Below are 21,961 nucleotides of genomic sequence, written 5' to 3'. Positions count from 1 at the left end.
ATGCAGTGAAGTTAATGAAGAACAGCGATAGAAATGAAAATGAAAGCCCAGGGGCTTTGATTCACTCTCACTGCAGTTTTAGTCCCAGCTTTCTCCCTTTTTCAATTTGTATTTGCAAAACCCATATGAACCCACTAAAAAGTCGGCATTAATACAAATGGGCATCGAAATAAACACAATTTTTTGAACAAAATCACCTCTGAGAAGCAGTACCATACATGTTTGTGTGCTCAGACAAGAGCAGGAGCTGAGAAGTTGCTGGAACCAAAGTTTGAAACTTAAGAACCGAATAAATCGAGTAAACATTTAAGAGACAAGAATTAAAGGGAAGACAACATTAAACAGGAAAAAATAGAAACCAGTATAAACTGAAGGAATGGCTCTGTTTTAGGCTCATTTAAAGCCAAAGTCAAATTCAGGAATTAGAAACAGTTTTATAGAATTTATATGTGCATTGTTGGTTTGACAGTATAGACATTTACCCTCCTGACAGCCTCATGTAATATTCATGAAAGATCTCCATTGTCTGAGACCAAGCAGTTATTTATTCATAGCTTCAAGAATACCTTGACTGACCCCTGATACGTACACACACCTGTCATAGGAAGGAAGTTCTGCCCCCTTAAACCCGTCCACACACACACAAACACACACAGTACAAGCTGACCAGTAGTTAACCTTTACCTCTTTACTTATGTAACAGGCTGTCTGGGACGAGCAGTGCAGTCTGGTTGAGCAGATGGAGATGCAAAGTCCTTGAATACGCTTGACCACACAGGCTGAGCAACACCTCTGAGGCAACTTCTTTAATTCTCACCCAGGCGATACTGTTTTCTAGGCATCCACTGCACATGACCTGGCTGTCCGTGGTGTTTTCCCTAAATTCTAAGCCAGGAGATTCAGAATCTGCTTGTGCCTCCAGCTGCTTTTGATCTTGTTCCCGTCTGAAAAACACGCAGAGCTGCCACAGCTACACCGTGGGCTTTGTCGTAGTTGTTTAAACTCCTCAGAAATGTAACAAACCAAGGCTATGGCAATTACTGAGATGCTGCATTGTGAGCTTGGGTTGCTTGTTATTTTTCTTATTCAAGTTTCTGATGCTGCATGGAGAGTGTTGATTGCGAAGAGACAAGTAAAAGAAAGTTGGAGTTACCGTTTTCTTTAAGTAGCACACATCTTGTTCAGTTATTTTCATTTCAAAATTTTTATTCACTTAATTTTCCCGTATTTGCCTTCAGAAAATTAATAACAGCTGAAACCATTTGTCAATTGACGAAAGACATATCAACTATTCTGATAATCTACTGAGGAAAGTAATTCATTCAAAAAAAGCCAAATATTGGCTGTTTATAGCTTCTAATGTGAATATTTGCAGATTTCTAGTAAACTGAATACATTTGAGTTTTGGCCTGTAACAGGTTGTGGAAGCTTATTAAAAGACCTTTCTCTGTAATGCTCCAAATGTACAGTTTTGTTCTAATACAGCACATACCAACGCATTTATGAGGGTAAAAAGAAACAAGAAGTGAGATTTAGGGTAAAAGAGTGCAACTGTCACCACTTTGTAATACGTAACCTGTAATTACAAAGAAAAATGTGAGAACATGTTAAATTTGTGGTTTCTATTTTTGTGATGAAAAGCAGACCAAAAAATGTACACTTGTTTACCACTGTGGTGCATCTTCCAGGGGGGCCGCACTGGTGGTCCAACACAAGCACATCCCATAATACTTCAAAATTCAAATCATTTATGGAAACAAACATGTAAGTGGGTGACATGTGTGGCCTGATCGTGCAGGTTGGAATTTTGTTTGCCACTTGCAGGCAGAGTTACTTGAGTGTTAACTTTAAAAACGGTCATAAATGAGCGTTCATCATAGAGTTTGCTGATGACGTGAACAGCAGCTGAGGCCTGCTCTCGATCCCAAAGTACCAAAATCAAAGCATTAAAGTGTCCTGCAGTTATTTAATAAGTATCCCAAACCTGTAAAATGAGCTCTGTGTTCCTCCTTTTGTTGCCATGTGTAACCCATCCATCCATTATCTATACACCGCTTAATCCTCACTAGGGTCGCGGGGGGGGCTGGAGCCTATCCCAGCTGACTCGGGTGAAGGCAGGGGACACCCTAGACAGGTCACCAGTCTGTCGCAGGGCTACATACAAAGACAAACAATCACTCACACATTCACACCTACGGGCAATTTAGAATAATCAATTAACCTCAGCATATTTTTGGACTGTGGGAGGAAGCCGGAGTACCCGGAGAGAACCCACGCATGCACAGGGAGAACATGCAAACTCCATGCAGAAAGATCCCGGGAAAGCCGGGACGCGAACCAGGGACCTTCTTGCTGCAAGGCGAAAGTGCTAACCACTACGCCACTGTGCAGCCCGCCATGTGTAACCATTGCTTAAATTTCCTTCCTTATTCCCTCATTCTCCTTTTCCCTTGTTACCATATACCGACACGGATGGACTGATGCACAGTACGGTTAGGGCTGTAATGTAATTATTGCCCTTTTTTCTCTCATATTCTACACTTGGTAGGATGACAAATGAATCAGTTAATTCAAAAAATACTCAATATTGATAACGCTTGTTATTTTCAAACCTAATTTGAATTACAGTATGTCTCCACTGAGGACTGGAAGTAAATAGCCTGAAGGCAAACCTCTTATTGTTCTTCTTCACCACAAAGTAGATAAAAGAATCAGTAAGGTTACTACAGGAAATATATTCAATGCAGGATGTGCTGTAGCCTGATAATGTATGACATGTTCTTACAGTGCTGCAGCAGCACTATCAACAGGTGAAATCTCACCACTGGCAATAAATAACGTCCTATACCGGAGGAACTAATGGGAAGACCGCCGTGCACTTGATGCACGAGTCTAATTCTGCTTTCTGTGTGTGACAAAGTGCTGTGCGCAGTAGCTGCTCTTGTCTTCAGCTAATCCCTTATACCTGTATTGTGTACTTTGTGTATCACCGACCGCGGGGATATTGGAACAAGAAGCCTGACTAACTGCTTATTACGTTGCTGTCTTGCGGCCTCAAGATAACATGGACGTAGGAGTGGAAGCACTGCATGCATGTGTGTGTATGCGTGGCTCGGAGGGTGTGTTTGTGTGCATGTGAGCGTGCCCCTGTTGCAGATAAGGTGATATATGCCTAGGGGTGAGTTGTCGACTTGACATCAGCCACAATGCACCTGTCTCATACATCACAGTGAGCGGGAGGCTGTGTAGCTAACAGAGGGAAGGGTCTGCAGTCTTAATTGTTCCATCACCTCGCCTCTCTCTTCTATGCTACAGGACAGCTAACTCCCACTCAGTGCAGTGTGACCTTGTTACACAGCTACATAATGTGTATCTATTGCATATTTAAATAACTGTACACCTGCAAAATGCAACATTTAATAGCAAAATATAAGAGAAACTGGATAAAAATTCAGCAAAGTAGTTGCACATCTTATAATAACAAGTTGAATGGAATTTAACAGATTTTCATTTCAATGAGTTCTTCTGTTTAGACGTGGTGTCCTTGACCATGTACACTGAGGCATGTACCTTTGGGCTGTTTTTAAGTTTAGCTTTCACAGGGATTTGGAGAGAGAACAGAGACGATATAAAGGTAGCTATGCTGCTCACCTTCCCTCTGGCTAGTCCTCTCCTCTCCTCTCCTCTCCTCTCCTCTCCTCTCCTCTCCTCTCCTCTCCTCTCCTCTCCTCTCTTCTCCTCCTGATACTTTCCATGTGTGACAGCGACTGTGAACACTTAAAGTAATGACTGGGAGGTTTCACTCTTGATTTCAGTCAGAAAATGCTGCATTCAAGTTCCTCACAGCAAGCAAACGAGAAGATGATCTATGCAGGGGTTCATTTTGGTCAGCATTCATCAAATCCCCGACCCTCTGCATGTCATGTTTTTTCTATCCTCTTCCTACTGAAAGCCTTTCGTCTCTCTGTGTCTTTGCATGGAGTCGATTAAGTGTCTCGAAGTGTTCGGTCTCCGTGTTGATTGAAACAGCTCCTGAATGTGTGTGTCTTGGTGACAGTCCTCTGATCTGCTATCAGCCGCCTGTGGTTAGGTGTGGTGGATCTGTCATCACAGTGGCTCAATAACACTGACCTCAGACCAGCGCTTCCAGGAAAAGCTGTCATCCGATCTTCGGTATCAGTTTTCCACTTTCTAGGTAGCCAGGCGTTCACAAAGAGGCATCTTTAACTAGTTTAGTAAGACCACACAGTGCGTATGTGTGTGTACGTGTGTGTAAGAGTGAGTCCGGCCAACCAGATTGACTTTGTTGTCTTTCTAAATGGCTGCCTCTTTCCCTTTTACTCCCGCCTTGACTCTGTGCAAAGCATTAGTCCAATCTAACAAAATGATTTCCAGGCTATTCTCAGAGATGGAGATCATTATTTCTGGCCTGGAGTGAGCCCGCTGGCTAATGTAGGTTTAGGTAATGGCAGTGATAATGGACCTGTTGAGACGCATGCTCTCCATCGCTCTCCATCGCCCTCCCTCCATTCCACCCCGTTCTTCTCACACTTTTTTTTTCTACTATTGTCCAGCAGGTAGACAGCATGATGGATGGACAGGGCTTGGCTGGTTGCAAAGCGGGGCTATCGTACACCCCGCCGTCTGTTGATAGCGCCTGTAAGCGTTTGTCATGATCGATGCCGCTCAGCCCTGCTCCATCACTCAGCTTGACTGCCCATGAAAGGCTTGGACACACTCAGAAGCTCAAGTATACATAATGGCAGGGGGAAATTAGGGTGAATCGAGAGCTGGGAGAAAGTATAGATTTTCTCCCGTCTTTCTTTGCCGTGTTAACTCTTTCATTTGCTTCACGGGTGGCGGCGGAGCCAAATGCATGCGCTCATACGGGACTTTTAAGCCTCCAAATACACACAGACATCATGAATCATTTACAGTGAAAGAAGAGATGCGGGCAACAGTTAAACTAGCTCCGTCTTGATTCCTGATATGTATGTGTGTGTGTGTGTGTGTGTGTCTGTCAGCCCTCATGTGGACTTGATAAGTTCCACTGACATTGTGTTTTCTCTTGGTGGTTGTTGAGTGTTCCAGTCTGGGAGCGCTGTGTGTTTCTCATTGGTTGGGTGAGCTGTAGATGATTAGAGTGGAGTCCATCCATGAAATCCCCTTTAGGTCCCAGCGAAAGGAGACAGTCTGCGGATGTGTGTGTATTATGAGAGCGAGAGAAAGGCAGAGACAGAGGGTGTTATGCTATTCAACATCAGAATAAATCACAAACCCTGTCCAGATGCGTCCACAAGGCCTCCTTCCTTTTTTGTCTTTCAGCGCATGTTGAAGCACAAGACGTTAGAGGGTTAAATAAATGAGCGCTCCGCTGTGACGGTCCGTGGGGGTCTTTTGGAAATGAGATAATGCAGCTGAATGACTTATTTCCTGAAGTTCATATAAATAAATAGAATAAACAGAGAAAGTGACATGGCAGAGGAAAGAGGGACTAGTGAAGTGACATGCAGCTTTACTCAGTCATTTTCCCTGGCTGTTTGTACTAGTTTTTGTCAGACTCGTGTTGACATTGGCTTTCAAAAGAAAACAACAACAACAAAGGCAAACAGATGCTATTGAATTATGCTGCAATCTGTATTGGTACAGTGTTTGTTTTTCATTATGATTCTTTATAGAGCCTATATTTAGTCCAAGAAGAGAGAGACAGAGCGGGAAAGAGAGACTTTCTCTCCTGGGTTTTTAGAGTTATCCCTAAAGCAGCCTGTTTATTCTTCTCTTTATAAAAGCAGGCAGCAGCTTCTTCTTCTTCCCCTCTTATCAGTCCTCCTCCCACTGAGCTCCAACCAGCTCCTCTTCTTCTCATCTCCACCACAAAGGGACTAGAGAAACACCTTACACACTCTGCGTGCCTGCATGTGCTATATCCGTGCGCCTGTGCATGATAATTTGTGTGAACATGAATGAAGGATTTTAGACTGTAAGACTGTGTTTTGACCTCTGGATGATAATGGTAATCATGATGATGATAGAGGCGCTGGCGTCTGGCTCTGTTGTCCAGATTGCACTGGCTGCTTTAAAACACTGAGGAGGGAGAAAGTGGAGGGAGACGCGGCTAGGAGGCTTGTTTGTCATGTATTTTGGTGAGAAAGAAAGCAATATATGAAGGTGTGGAAAGAGAAGGATGCAGGGAGGGAGGGTGCATGAGGGTGAGAAGGAAGGCGCAGATACTCTTGGCTGCACACAGAAACACTCAGTTGCTCTCTCCGGGCCACACAAAAACACACACACAGAGATGCCTGTGTTTTGGCAAGTGCCCAAAGGCCCCGCAGCCTCGATCTATACTCCTTCTCACCTCATTCTCTTTATGTTATCCCCCACTCTTCACACCTTTCCTCTTTTTTCATCTGCCTGACACTGTGGGTTTGTTGTCTTTTAACTCAACCAAAGACATGTCTGCACATAAATGAAGCATGTCAACATCGCCGGGTTTTGTTTTTGCGTTTTCACTTTTTTGAGTGAAGCCCTGCTAAAGACATTAAACAAATCAAAAACAGTCTTAATTACGGCTCTGCCTCTTGACTGGTCTTCTTCAGCTTTGCATTTTTCTTTTGTTCTTTTTTCTTTGTATATTGGAGCTTTTCCTCAGTACCGCATGAGCCTCTCCAGTGACAGAGCTAATGGCTCCATTTCATCACTAAAGTTGACAGCACCATCATTAACTCCATACTTTCCTAAGCTGCTTCACTGTACTGGTGTCACATCACTGACAGAAAGAGAGTCCAAATCGAGTCAAGTGTTCTTTAGCGACATTACATGTGTTAATAGGAAAAACTCAAGATAATTACAGTATTCAGGTATCTGAGTGCTGCCAATTGACATAGACATAACATCCAAACATTTCACTTTTAAATCTGTGACATAATTAGATATATTTTGTTAAATGTTCAGGGTTCAGGGCATATTTTAAATTTCTATTTTTTTAGATTCTAAGTCTCAACTCAAATCAAGTATTTTGACAGTTTAGCTCCCATCAAGATTTCATCAAGTCCTCATTTTTGGGAGTGGTTAGCCTCAGCTCTGCTTACAGAGTCATGGAGCTGATTTTAGGAGAACTGCTAGGGAGGCCTTGTGGTGCTGATCACACCCAAAAAAACTGCATGAAACCTGTAACTTTTTATAGTACAGTAGGTGCTATAAAGTACTAATGACCCGCTTAGGAATTATGCTTCTGACACAGTTTGGAACAAAATGTGGACATTTGCAATGTTCGTTTTTTTTTTTTTTTTTTTTTTTTTAAATCCACTGCTCCTTTATTGGCAGTTGTATCTTGAGTCATTTATTGCTACATTTCCAGGTCCAGCAACTTCTTTCCAAGGGCCCACAGTCTGTGTATGTGGTTGTTGAAGTGTGTGTCTACTTGTGGGTTTTTACCATGCAGGGAGGAAGAAAGTAGTTAGCATTTAGTGGCAGCACACCGCCATTCTTTTAACAGCTCTCACACACCTCATTAACTCTCTTAATGAGTAAGTAATCAGACACGTTCCTCTCAGTCTTTCTGTCTTTTTCTCCCTCTTTAAATAGAAGAATGAAATTAAGACTATTTGGCAAGGATAAACATTTTCTTATCACGTAATCGAGTCAAGGAATCAAGAAAACAAACATTCTATTTCAGAGGCACACACACTAAAATAGATGCACTTAGAAGCACCTCTATTCAGTATGAGCAGTTACTTATCTGTAAGGAATCTAATCTGTAATACGTGTAGGTAGGACCAAGTTCCCTGAGTTTTTAGAACAGATTTCAATGTTTTCTTAGCTTCCCTGTATACAGATTTCTGATAATGAAAAAGCACAATGCAGTGAGAGATGGATTGATGAGATGGTGTGATGAAATTAAGGTAAAAGTCTGTTGAAGCAGCAAGAGGAAAACTTGGGTGTTGTCTGTTAGTATGGATGGGATGTTATGGGATTATTAAAAGATTTTATCCACTTTGCCTTTGAAATGTATACTTGTAGAATTATCCGAACTAATGTCATGTTTTTAGCATTAGTTTGGTACACTTACCATCAGTTCTTTTTGCAAGCAAGTCACTTTCACACTTTATACTGTTGTGCAGAAATTCTAATTGTTATTCATTCTCTTCATAGAATATTTCCAAGAACTGCTCCTTCAAAAACAGCCTTTCTTCACATTTTCAGATGGGTGACAGATTAAAGGAAGAACCAACATAAAGCATCTTAGTAAGGTGTTCTGTCACCACATTCTACCTGAGCACCTTCATTGTGCCTTGTCATTGATTCTACAAGTCTTAGCAACTCTACTGGAGACATGAATGCCATTTTTCCACAAGATATTGCCTAATTATTTTATTTTATCATTGCATTCACTTGGATTGGGATTTGGTTAATGCCCTGGCTGTCAATTTCATATTCATCAAGCTATTCAGTGACCTATGGATGGGGTCCTTGTCATCATGGAAGTGACCACTCTCATCATGATAGAAATGTTTCATCATAGGAAGAATGTGATCATTCAGGACCACTTTGTATTGATTTGCTGTGAGTATTCTAAGCCCCCTCTCTAAAGGGACAAGTGAACCAGAACCTGCTAGCAAAGCGCGCCCCCCCCCCCCCCCCCCCCCCCCCCCCCCCCCCCCCAGTATAACAGAGCCACTGGATTCCTCACTGCAGGGGTCTGGAATTCAGGTTATTCCTTTAATTTATCATGCATCGCTCTGTATGACTATTACCAGTTATTTTATCATGAAAGTACAAACAAAGACTCTGAGAAGATTCACTGGTATCAGTGAACAAGAGCTGAGGGAGGTTACATGAAACAATACACTTCATTGCACACTTCATACTTCCACATAAGTAATAAAATGAGGGTCTTTTTTCCTCTCAGTGAAACTTTTAAAACCAAGACATCAGAACATCAGATCATCCCAAATGATTTACGATCCCATGTATAAACCGCATGGGGCATGAAGGAGGAGGTTATGAAATCTTTTGGATATGAAAGAGGCAATTGTTTGCGTTCACATGTATGCACGTGTACGAATGTGTTCATGTGCATGTTTTTGCTTCTGCATTACAAGTCGCTATGGAGCCTGAAGACTTGAGGGTTTTAACCAGAGCAGGCTGTCTGCCCCTGAGGAGGCTGAGCTGTTGCAGCATCCCCCATTCAAGTCCTTTTGCTGTCAGATATAAAGACTAAAAAGTGGCACAAAATGCTAATGTCTCTACGCTGCCGTTTTGATTGGTTGGATTAACGTTATGCGGCTACAGAAGGTATTTGTGTCACACAGAAGAGAGCTAAAGTTGTGTACAGTATTAGTGTAGTGTACTGAGATAGGGATCAGAGGTTAATGATGTGAATCAGACAGGAACCAGACATTACCTTGAGTGTGTGGCTAATCTCCAGACCAGGCGCCTTAAGCTATGTCTGATAACATTGCTAATTATTCCAGATATAGACTCTGCGGGGATTCTTGTAAACAGGCGTATCAGTAGCAAAGTTTATTGTCGGAGCACTTTACACTGATTAAATGATACCATCGTTTGAGGTCTTGTATAAGTGAAACCTTAAAAAAGCCTGACCGCAGCATATTAGTGGCTGCAGTTCATACAGCGAGGACACACCTGAAAACATGTGTGTTACCTCATCATTAGGGCAACAATGGGAATGAACTGTGAGCAACGTCACCAAAAGGGAGCCAGGCTGCATTAATGAACTAACTGCCCACTTGCAAGGTATGTAGTGCATTAAGGTAAATCTATACCAGGTCTACGCTGTTTGAACACTGACATAGCCACACTCACTTTCACTCACTCAGGCCCTGGTTCACACACCTGTAATGAAAAAAGACCGGTGGGCATGCTGTGTGCAGGAAATAAGGAGAGAAAAAGTTGCAGCTCTGACATCGTTACTGCACTCTGTGAGATGCATGGAGGCCTGGACTGGGGTTGGAGGCCGCAGCACTGCCTTCGGGATAGTCTTCATAGCATTGTAATGAGTCTATGGAAGGAGTCTGGGCAGCGGTGAGCGCTGCAAGGCTCTGATGGTTTCCATGAATCTTTTTAGCCTGAACAGAGCAGTGCAAGTGAAGTGAAGGTTATGACCTCTGCTCCTGCTTCTGATGCTTTGTCTGCTCCTGCAATACTTCACAATCTGATGACCCCGAGGTCAGCTAAGTCTAAAGCAATATACAGACTGACATTTTGAAAAGTGTGCCAGACTCTCAAAGGCAGGATGGTATCACAGAGAAGCGGGGAACAAAAAGGACGGAAACTTTTTCTTTTCCTTTTTTACATCTTTCTGTCATTTCTCACCATGCCTGTTTGGTTGCTAACCATGTTTGGGCTGCTGCACAAGTGATACACTGTTGGGGTATTTGCTGAAGAGCTGTAACATTAGATTTACTGTCATAACTCAGCGTTGGAGACCATGGTGGCCAGTATCCCTATTTGCGGTGACTGTTCTCACATAATCATGTCTGTTTTTGGAGGGATCAGTGCGTCCCTGAAAATCAGCCTCCAAACTAATCAGAAATGCCAAATATGTCGGAGCCAACACAGTTGGGGCTGAGCTTAGAAAATACCAGCAAGGGGCAACCACAGACTATGTAAAATACAGCATGGTCTCCCACAGAAATGTCCTGTTTGCCGTTTTAAGAATGTGTAAATGCAGAAATGTTGCATTGCTAAATTTAATTTTGCTCTGGCTCCCGTAGGAGTCGAACCCATCAATAAATCCTTAAGGGACACAGAAGACTGCAGACTCCAAACCATGACCACTGTGATTATTCTGTTAGATGTGACAGAGGAGAGAATGAACCAGGCAGAGGGAAAGAGGCAGTAAATGAGAGTAAGGCCGATTTTCTGGCATGAGAGATAGCATCATTTAAGGTTGTCATGGGCCTTTTTTTAGCCACACATTGTCCCAAAACAGACCTACATTTTAATAGTGACCTCCCACGACCTCGGCACCTAATCCAATCAAACAGCACCACAAGTGGCAGTATATAGATCACTCTAGCCAATCGTGTTATAGCGTGCTAACAGGATTATGGGGGTTTTAGTGTGCGGATTCCACCCTAGAGCTTTCATTTTACTACTTACACACATAGCATTGTATTCATATCATCAGAGCCTTCTTGCCTTGTCTTGCATTCCAGCTTCTGATGCCTTTCTCCTTCCCTCTGTCTTTCTTCTTTTCTTTGCACCTACTGTAGCCTCTGGCACTCAAACAATGCTGTCCTAGCACATTATTCTGTTGAGATTTCTTATTGTAACCTGTGAGTGAACACTCGTACAAAGCCAAGCTGAGAAATCACAGAGACATCCTCCGAGATGTCCGGGGGGGGGAAGTCATTAACAGTGTTTCTGCAGTACAACACTTCAGAATCTTCATGTGTTTGTTGCACAAAGGTCACGAGGAGGTGAGAGGACTAATTAGTAATTAGGAGGAATGCAGGGCCAGGTAGACCAAAAGCATTCTTCTCGCATGGAGCCACTTTGATAAGAGGCACCAATATAGCCCAGGTGCCAGACTGACTCAGCTTTCAACTCGGCACTCAGGCTGTTTTGCCAAGAGAACGACAAAGGGGCTGGAGGGAGCGCAACTGTTATGGCTCTCGTGCCTGCTAGTTAAGGAGACATGAAGCCGGTTTGATGTTTGGGATATGATCCTGCAAATTATGGCAGACTGACAGGATAGATAGATTATTGTTGTGTAATTGCCTAAATTGTCTGCTAACTGTGCTGCCCTATATCTCAGCAAAAGCAGATGTTATGCAGATCTGCAGAGGAAATTCAGCTCACAAACCTTGCGTGGTAAAATTAGAATGTGCCACTAGATGGAATATTTACGCTCTCTTTGAACTTCAGCCAGCGATGTGTGCGTTTAATTTGCACATCTGCACGTGCACTTTGCGTTTTTGTGTGTTTAAAACAGCAGGCATGCTGAACGTGAAGTTAAGATAATTGGACTGCGTTTATCTAAGGTATAAAAAGTCCAAATTTTATGGTCATTTCCATGTAATGTAATTGCTAAATACACACCTCTCTTTTAATGAAAGGAGGCTATAAACATGGGGCAAGACCCAACATGTTCAAGTAGACTGCCATCATTCAGCTTGATCTCAATACTTCATCCACTGAAATCAAACACACAAATTCCATTTTTAATTGTGGTGTATTTGCAGTGGCCTCTTTTAATTTCTGCTGTATCATAAAGACACAGCCACCCATTCATTAGATAGATTGCACAACACAGCGGCTGTGGTGTGCTTTGACCTCTTTTGTGTCCCACCAAAACAATCTCTGCGCAATATTCATTCCAAGGAAAGTTCGGGAAATGATGACCCATTGGGGACACAATGTGAGACTATGTGTCGTTATAGTCCTGGGAACTCATTTTAACGTTACCACACAGGGTAGTCGTGTGGGTACTTGTTGTGAGCATCAATGGTTTGCATGCTGTGGTGTGCACGAATAAGTTAAATTAAATAAGTAGAAGTCATCAAAATCACATGCAAAACAGTTGTGTAGTTTTATATATTCTGGTGTTTAGACCCTCTGTGGGTGATCATAAGTGCTCTGTTTACATCTGTCCAAGCTGTGGGAGTCCTCCATGCCTGTGTTTTAAAGCCAGCAGCCTCTCTGGCAGCACCCTAGAGTTTACTTGTGTAGTTTGTGCGTAGAAGAGGCGCACGGCCTTTCTGAATCAGGTTAGCTCACCATTTAAACGGCAAACAAAAGACTCTGCTAATTAAAACTATGGCTACTTGTGTTTCACTCACTCTCCTTCCCTCCCCTCTGCTTTCTCACTCTCTTACTTTTCACACACGTGCACTTTTCAAATGCCTAATTTGTACGCATCGTTAAGCGCCGGACGCACACACACAACCTAATACGAAAAGATAATGTTCTTTGTGCCACAGCGACCAAATGAATCCGGCCTACAGGATCGCCGAGGACGCCTCATCAGTCACTGCCCTGCTGCCTGTTTGTTTGGTCTGTGTGCAGGCAGTGAACTGGGTGCCTCACACCAGAGCACAAGCCAGAGCATGGTCAAGGCGCAGCGGACAAATTATAGCATGAGTGAACACTGAATAATGCAGCCACCAAAAACTAACCACTTCATTGTGAGTAGAGTTCTCCATGCAGTACCACACCTCAGGGTGTTGGCACACATTGAAGAGAAAAAAATGCCCTCAGCTTTCCGTTCTGCACCAATGAGTGTGGTAAAAGAAGGAGTGACACTCAATAGAGGGCAAATTCTGCTGGTTGAAAAGCATGCTTAAACGCTGGGAATAAAAGGTTTACAGGAGGAAACTGTTGAAACATGTTAATATCGTGCCCAAAAAAAAACGCATTGAACAAACACCCTGTTGAACCAAACAAACATTGAGGATAAGTTGTGTGTAACTAATGCCTATTTATTGTTTTCACAGAGATCTGAGTGAGAACTTCATCCAGTCCATCCCCAGAAAAGCATTCAGAGGAGCTACAGATATCAAAAACCTGTGAGTACCTCACCTTTTGCTCCAGGGATGGGTGTGCTTAGCTGTGCAAATAATACTTATCTTCATTATTTAATAATGATTTGGAAGGTCAAATGACAAAACATCCATCCATCCATTTTCTTCCGCCTATCCGGGGTCGGGTTGCGGTGGCAGTCAGTCTAGCAAGTAACATTTTCCAGTTCGTCCTGGGAGGTCTCGAGGCTTTCCCAGCCCGGAAAAGATACGTAACACGTTCAGCAAGTTCTAAGTCTACTCCTGGGTCTCCTCACAAACCTCCAAAAGAAGGTGCACAGGAAGCAGCATCCTAATCAGATGCCCAAACCACCTCAGCTGGCTCCTTGCAACAAAAAGCCGCAGTGACTCTACTCCATGCTTCCTCCAGATGTTCAAGCTCATCGCTTTATGTCTAAAATTGAGCCCAGTCACCTACAAAGGAAACCGATTTCAGGAACCTATATCCCCAATCTCATTGATATATGTCACTATCCAGAGCTCATGGCCATAGGTAACTGTTGGAACAAAGACCAATTGATAAATCAAGAGCTTTGCCTTCTGGGTCAGGTATGTCTTCACCACAATCGTCCTGTACAATACCAGCATTACTGCTGATACTGTCACAACCTGCCTGCCCATCTTACACTTCATTTTCCCATCACTTGTGAACAAAATCCCAAGATACTCAAAACTCCTTTGCTTTAGGCAGCAACTCACCCCCAACCAATAGGGAGCAACCACTGGCTTCCTGCAGAGAACTATGGCCTCAGGTTTTGCAATGCTGACTCTCATCCTGGCAGCTTCACACTCATGTTCTTTGTGCATGCTGGTGCAAACTACCCCAGTACACACTGAAAGTCCTGGCCTGATGAAGAAAACAGAACCATGTCATCTTCTCAATTCAACTCTGAGTTTCCCAAACCAGACACCCTCCTTGTCATGGTTACACCTTGACAAGGTGTCCATGAATATCCCAAACAAGATTGGAGGTAAGAGACAATGTTGATAGAGTCCAAGACTCCAGAAATGGGTTTGACTTGGTACTGGAAGTATGAACATGGCTATCACTGTGGTTAAATAAGGACTGGATGGCTTGTAGCAATGGCTCTGGTACCCCATACTCCCACAGCGGCCATCATGTTCCCAGAGGCATCATCTTGACAGTTAAACCCAAAGATATTCACTTTAATCTTGTGGATGTCTAAGCAAATCTGAATATATTCACATTTGAGAGGCTAAAAAACATGTGAACTCAGTAGTTGCTGGTTTATTGTCTGTTAAATTACTGATTTATTATCTAGTTGTTCTGGTTGATACTTCTTGAAAGAGTTGATGGTAACTCAGTCAAGAGTTAATCAAGATCACCCAGAGCAAATCAAATTCTACTAACACCTACTGTGTGTGAACAGCAGAGGAACGTCCTTCATTCAAAACTTTTTCAATGTAATTTCAGCATGTTAACATTTCACCTTGTTGAGTTAACAGCCTTCGGTGGGAGTAGAGCAATATGTTCATATTGGTGCATGTCTGAATGTTTAGTGGACCCTGTAGCACATGATTGATTAAACTAACATACAAACAGCTCCCCAAAGATGACGTGTAGGGACAGAAATTTACATCTTCACCATGGTTCATGGACACAAAGATTTATGAGGAGCATCGACGCAGATGAACAATCAGTCCGGTCCCTTTTTGCTACTCCTGGGGTTACATGAGCTAAGATGACTAAACCACTATCGATTTACCATAGTCCATCAGTGTACTACTTACTGTATCAATGATTACAACTACCCTGCAGGGAGACGGAAAGGTTGTGTATGTGTCTTGTGTAACTCTCTATCGCTCTCTCTCTTTTCCTCTCGTGTGTGTGTGTGTGTGTGTGTGTGTGTGTGTGTGTGTGATCTGCAGCCAGCTGGATAAAAACCACATCAGCTGCATCGAGGATGGAGCCTTCAGAGCGCTGAGAGGCTTGGAAGTGCTGTAAGTATCTGAAGTGATGCTATTCATCCAGCCCAACCCTGTATTATTCCATTAAAGCACTTATTTAAATTAAGACATTGTTTTTACCCCGACGGTAACCATAACTAATATATACACATAGCACAGACCTTGGTTATTATACCAAAATGCCCCCCTGTGGGCCTCATGAGGGGGCCTGCATCATGGAGACCGAGCTCCATTAAGTCACAGTTGACAGCAGCGTTCTCCTCCATCACATTAACACCCCCCACCACCACCACCACCCACTACCCCACCTCCATCATCTACACACCATCCAGCCCTGGGCAGGCCATCTGACAAGAGGGGCTCCTAGCATCTTGTTCAGAAATTCTATTCGAGGTAGCATTCCCCCCCTTGCACACATTGGCGACCATGCTCTGCAGTTTAAAATGTTCAATTAATCATCTCTTGTCAAAAAGCCTAATCACCTGCCTCCACCTGAAACAATGTGGAGTAACAGTGCAGGCGATGGGACAAAGGCACTTCATAGACAGCTCTGTTTTTTTGACGGTGAAAGATTGTGTTTGTGTATGTGGGGGGTTTAGGTTTAGGTTGTGACACCAAAAAAACAAAAAAAAAACATTAAAGGCTGTTTTCATGGCTGAATTCATATAGTGATGAGGTTTTCCTAATGGTGTAAGAGGGTATAGGAGGTTGTTTTGATGAGGTCTGTATGTATAGGTTTTATGGGGGAGGAGGACAGTTTGTGTTAAAAGGGGGAGCAGGTTGAAATATGGTAAAGGGTTATTAGGCTGATTGAAATGACCCGATTCTCTTGCTGCAGCTGATGCCCAGGGTTCGATGGAAGTGTGTGTATGTGTGTGTGTATCGTATGTTTCGAGTACAAGTAGAGGCACTCGGAAGCCGGCTCGTATGCTTGCATGTATGTGTGCATATTTGCATGCACGACTGTATGTGTGCGTGGGAGGTGCGAGGGCTTCCCATCTGTGTGGAATGAGGTGTTATATTCCCAGTAGGCCACAAAGAGAAACGAGAAAAGAAAGAAGGGGACGGATTTAAAGAGACTGGAATGGGAGCGGATGGGCACAACAAAACACTTTTTGAAGTGAAAATTTTCAAATGACTTTTCTCTTTCTGGCACTGACAACATGACTTCTCGCTCTTTTTCTTTTCGCAGAACGCTGAACAACAACAACATCAGCAGCATCCCCGTCTCCAGCTTCAACCACATGCCCAAATTGCGAACTTTGTAAGTCACAAATATTCCTCCCACAACGCTCTCTACCTCTCTGGGGGTATTCTTTAAAATGAAACTATATTTCTCATACACAAAGTGGGATAAAGGGTGATTTCTATGTGATCTCAATGGGAGCAGACAGGTTCTGTCATTCCAGTCAATGTTGGGTGGCAGCCAGAACCACAGAGTACCACAGAGGGGTCTGTAGCAATGCCAGGGGCCATTATCCCCTCCATCTAAAGACAACAACTGGCCCAGAAAGACGCAAATAGCCCCAGTAGCCTATTGTGTATTGTGCATTGTATGTGATTACTAAATCTGAAATTATGCACAAATTAAAACAATTATGCCTCCTGAAACTCTGAGCCTTGACTCCACTGCTCTTGTGGTGACATTTTGGGCTTTCTCACTCCCAGTGGGGTTGTATTATATAGCTTTTCCTGCTTGTGTGTACACTGTGTGTCTGTGCACATGGGTTTGCAAGTTAGCATACATGTTCCCTGGGTCCACCGCACCACAGCAAGAGTTATTCTGGACCGACACAGGATTGCAGGAATGCACTGTTTGGAGTAGTTGGTTTAGAAAAGTCCTCTTTAGCGTTTCATTTTTTTAGAATGTGCCATTTGCAGTCATCTGTGTAGCATATCATTTAGTGTGTTTTGCCACAGGGTTTGGATGTGATGAGTTGGATGAAAGAATAGACACTTTTTATGCTATTTATGTCTTCAGCGGATGGTATTTTAGTTAGGCTCATTTAAAGACCCCCTTCTGTGAAAGTGAGTTTTATATGTGTCTGTGAAGTGTTTTACCATCTCAAAAACATAAATTCAGGCTTCCGGGGCTTCAAACATAAGAAACCTGGGGAACTAGGTCTAAATTCCTCCTCACTTACTTAATATTACAACTTGCCATTGTGTAGAGTAGAGTACTTTTACAGTGTTTGAGCTGCAGCAAGAGAGTGGCAGGGATTTTACAGATCTGCACGTTTAAGGGGAAGCAGCAGTGTAGAGTTACATCCAAGCCATTTAAAGGCAGGAAGGGATTATTTTCATGAGATAAACTTCAAAACAGGTTATTTTGATACACAGAGACTTTATGGCACTTATCCAAGTCATTTTCTCCTGAGCAGATCCTTGCTTGTGTTGTATTTTTGCTCAGATGTACGTAGCTTTGGATAAAAGCAGCTGCTAAATGAAATTGTAGAACTGCAGATGAGTTTTTGTGGTTTAATAAAGGACCGTAGAGGGTATTTCATGCATCAACGTTCATTTTTTTCTCTCATTTCACAGCCGTCTCCACTCCAACAACCTGAACTGTGACTGTCACCTGGCCTGGTTGGCCCAGTGGCTCAGACAGAGGCCTACAATTGGTCTATTCACCCAGTGCACTGGCCCTCCTGAGCTCAGAGGTCTCAATGTTGCGGAGGTACAGAAGCACGAATTCAGCTGCTCAGGTAAGATTTATGAAACTTTAGAGGAGCGACACCTCAAAAACACTGCATTTCACATTGTGTGTAGATTATTTAGCCATTTATGTGTGCATTTGACAGGGAAGCAAGTTTCACAGCATCCCAGAAAGAGACAAAATGACACATGGAACATGAGTACTTTAATCAGATCATTCATGACAAACTCTTCCTCTTCCTCGTAGCACTTACTATCTGCCCCCCTCTTCCACCCCCAGTGTGTTTTTGTGTCAGTGTGTATTCACCTGGCAGCCACCTGCCAAACTCCTCTGCCTCCAGGCAACCCCCACAGCGCTCCTCTGGCTGTTGCATGCGTATCCAGCTTTTAGGAGCTGGCAGTGATGCTCGGAATATACCCAACATATATAAAACACACAGCTGGAGCAAAGGCTGCCCCCGCTGACGGTGGAACCCCTCTCCTCGGTTGTCGTTATTTATGGCCTTTCGCCTCCTCGCACAAGGATTATTGTGGCTTTGAAGTCACTGTTTTGCCCATGCAATGTGTGTGTGTGTGTGTGTGTGTGTGTGTGTGTGTGTGAGAGACAGAGGGAACAGAGGCAGCATGTGCATGTGGGCGTGTCATGGCGTGCATTGGGGTTATCATATCCGGACAATGGAAAAACAGCATGAGAACCTTCACTCCCCACAAGGCCATCTCACTCGCAACACCAGCTGCGAAGGGTGTTTGTGTCTACGTTTGTGTGTGTGTGTGTGTGTGTTTGTGGGTGTGCATACCTCTCCCTGTGTCTCTCTCTCCATGGGTTGTGATTTTTACGCAGCCATACGGCGTGACAGCACAGATCATTAACTATTCATCGCCCAGGGAAAGAGACTCAAAGCGTGGGAGTGTAACGATTCCAGATACAAAAGGGGAGCAGGGGTTTGTCAGGAAAATTTTGGTTTCTGGTTGGATGCAGATACAGAAAGTTAAGGATTTTTGCATGATGGGGAGCTGCAGCTTACATTGCACGCAGCTATATGCTTCTATCATGTAAGAATTTTAAAGAATTGTCTCCGTGTGAGTCCCAAAATTGAATCGATTTGGTTAAAACAAACAGCAATGTGAACTTAGCATCGTTTGCTATGTATTTCGGCATATCTGTGTGTAAATACTCAGTCATGCATTCATGCACACCCACAAACACATACTCCCAGTTTCTTCTTGAGAGGATGAGTGACCAGAAGTTGAACTCCCAGTGAAGGACTCATTAGGGACTGGCTCGCTGGCACACACATACACACACTTTTTTTTTTTTGTATTTTTGATATTCAGCACAATCTGGTCATGCATGTATTTAGTTTGTGCTGCGACCAGGCCAGGCCACCTGCGGGGGATTTGGGCCGGGGTGGCGATGTGTTGGACAAGAAAAAGAAGAAGAGGGAGAAAGAAAAGAGGCATGTTGCTGAATGAGAGGCAGAAGAAGGGAAACAGGGTGCAGTGTTTTATTCATTGATGCAAAGTATGATGAAATTCCGCAGCACTCTCAGTATTATGAGTCACTCCCAGTATTTGGCTGGAAAGCATCACTATATTGTACATTTTTTTTCCAGTAATGAGCAGAGCAACACATTTACTGCTTCGCTCCGAGGAGAAAATATTTTTCCAGGCAGTCGTTTGTCATCAATCGACTTTGAAAATGAACAGATCCAAAATCCAAACCCAGGGCTCATTATTTTTAGTTTTAAAAAGGGCAGAATTTTGGTTGGGTGTCTGTGCTTACTGATGAAAAAAAACAGGGAAAAGCAGATTTAAAAAGCATTAAATCTAGCTGAAAATTGAATTTTAAAGTTGAACAGTAGGACATACATGTTTTTAAGATTAAAAACCTGGATCAAAATCAGTTTCTTTAGCTCCTTTTGAGAAAATTAGTGAGAAATGATGGGCCTTACCTACAGTAAATAACACTGCCAAACCATTTTCATCCTAATAACTCATAATCCTTAGATTCTAGTTCATATTAGAGTTGCTCAGGCTTGTTTTATTGGCCTCTGCTGTGATTTTATCGAGCGTCGTAGACCCCCTTTGCTCCTCTTGATCATTTACAGCAGAGGAAACTCAAATTTAGAAGCTGCTTGTGCCAGTTCAAGGTTACATGACCGAATGGCTATTGTATTGAATTACTGCTCGTATGTAATAATAAACGAAGTCAAAATATTATGTTTGAAATGAGCAATTGGTAATGAATTGCTTCAGGTTTTAATAAAAATAAAGTTCTTGTAGTGGGTGGGAAACAGGGAAGAAATGACTCTATAAAACAGGGAGGGAAAATGGGAAAGAGACAAATGGGAGGAAGCCAGCGATAATATTTTGAAATGACAAGAGAAATGAAATGGAGGAAGTTATATGTATAGACCTGTGAGCAAATGGACAAAAGGTAATGGACTGCAGTGATAGAAGGGGTGAAAATGAGGATGCTAAAGGGAGTGAGGAAGAGCAGAAAGAGCGGGTGGAGGAGGGGAAACTGATAGAAAAAGTGAAAGCAAGTAAAACAAGGGAAATGGGACGGGAATACAGCCGTAGAGATGGTGAATGGGAAAGAGATAATGGGGAAAACAGCAGTAGGAAGAGCAGGGGAGGAGAGAACATCAAACAGCTTCACCTCAACTATACCTGTCAGGGAGCTGTCATTGTTAAGGCCGCTCCAGCTGTGCTCTGCACTCTCCCTGATCCCAGGCCTGTCAAATATGCCATGTTAGATCAGAAGGGAGTTTTTCTCTGCCCTACACCTGATCCCAGATCTGTCAAACCTCTGCCATCCCAGATCACACGGCCTCAGATCACGTGGGTAGAGTGATTGTGCCAGTGTTGATTCACACTCTTGATGCTATTTGCTATCCGATTTCCAGATCTGTCAAAGCATTCCCTCCCTTCAGGTAATTGATTGTGGCTGACCAGATGTGTGAAATCTGACCTTAAACATTGCTTATGAGTGAAACTGGTCAAAGTGCTAAAGCCAGTAATTTTATGGTGCACCATAATGTTTCTTTCTGTTTTCTGGAGCAGAGTTTTGAGCGCTCTGTCACCGACTTTCACCATCACTCCCTCTGTCTTCCTCTCCCCCGAATCCCTACCTCCCCCCCTTTTCGCTCTCTCGCCAACATTTTCCACACAAGCTGAGCGATAGATAGGGAGGTAATTAAATATTCATGGTTTGAAACTCGGATTAGTAATGCTGTGTAAATGAGGCCATTTAAAAGTCTGTTTTATTCATTTTATCTGGGTTAGACTTACAGACACACATCTTGTACACACTCACGCACACACATACACACACACACACACCACACTTACCAAACAAGCCACACTGGCAGTGCAAGCGCCCGCACTTCACCACACCGTTGACAGTGCCGTAGCTATTTGAACAGGTATCTAGAGACAGCATGATGGGCTGTGTGCTCTGTATGCAAATTAAAAAGTTGAAGTGTTTTAGAACAAATGGAAGTGAAGAGGTGGGGGCTGCAAAGCTGAATGTGCAGAATGGCATCAATTCCACACAGAGAATGCAGACTCAGGAGGAAAATCTGAGGCGAGATCAATGCATGTTATTGGGAGGCCTTCTATTTCCACTCCAGCTCTATTATTCAAATCTTTCTTCTCCTCTCCATATACTGTGGCACTCCTTTGATAGATAACCTAGTTTCTTCCCCATTGATTCTCAAGGATATAGGGCTTTACAATAAAGTCACGAGTGGGATGTTTCATTTCTTTTTCTCAATGTCGAAAAACATCCCTGGGAATGTGTGTTCATTTAGAATTCACTTTATACAGCA

At 43.1% G+C, this 21,961-nt stretch overlaps 1 protein-coding gene across 4 annotated transcripts in view; it reads left to right on the top strand.

The window, feature by feature from the left end:
- Positions 1-21,961, top strand: part of slit1a (slit homolog 1a (Drosophila)) — a 90,251-nt gene that overhangs the window by 37,151 nt on the left and 31,139 nt on the right. For all 4 annotated transcript variants that reach the window (XM_023268146.3, XM_023268144.3, XM_023268143.3 and 1 more), the window contains exons 5-8: positions 13,461-13,532; positions 15,435-15,506; positions 16,666-16,737; positions 18,015-18,178. In XM_023268146.3, the coding sequence (XP_023123914.1) occupies positions 13,461-13,532; positions 15,435-15,506; positions 16,666-16,737; positions 18,015-18,178 (380 nt within the window). The remainder of the gene's footprint in view (positions 1-13,460; positions 13,533-15,434; positions 15,507-16,665; positions 16,738-18,014; positions 18,179-21,961) is intronic.

The sequence above is a fragment of the Amphiprion ocellaris genome, chromosome 16, assembly GCF_022539595.1.
Source record: "Amphiprion ocellaris isolate individual 3 ecotype Okinawa chromosome 16, ASM2253959v1, whole genome shotgun sequence".
In the NCBI taxonomy this organism is placed as follows: domain Eukaryota; kingdom Metazoa; phylum Chordata; class Actinopteri; family Pomacentridae; genus Amphiprion; species Amphiprion ocellaris.
This window is presented reverse-complemented; position numbering and strand designations above follow the sequence as displayed.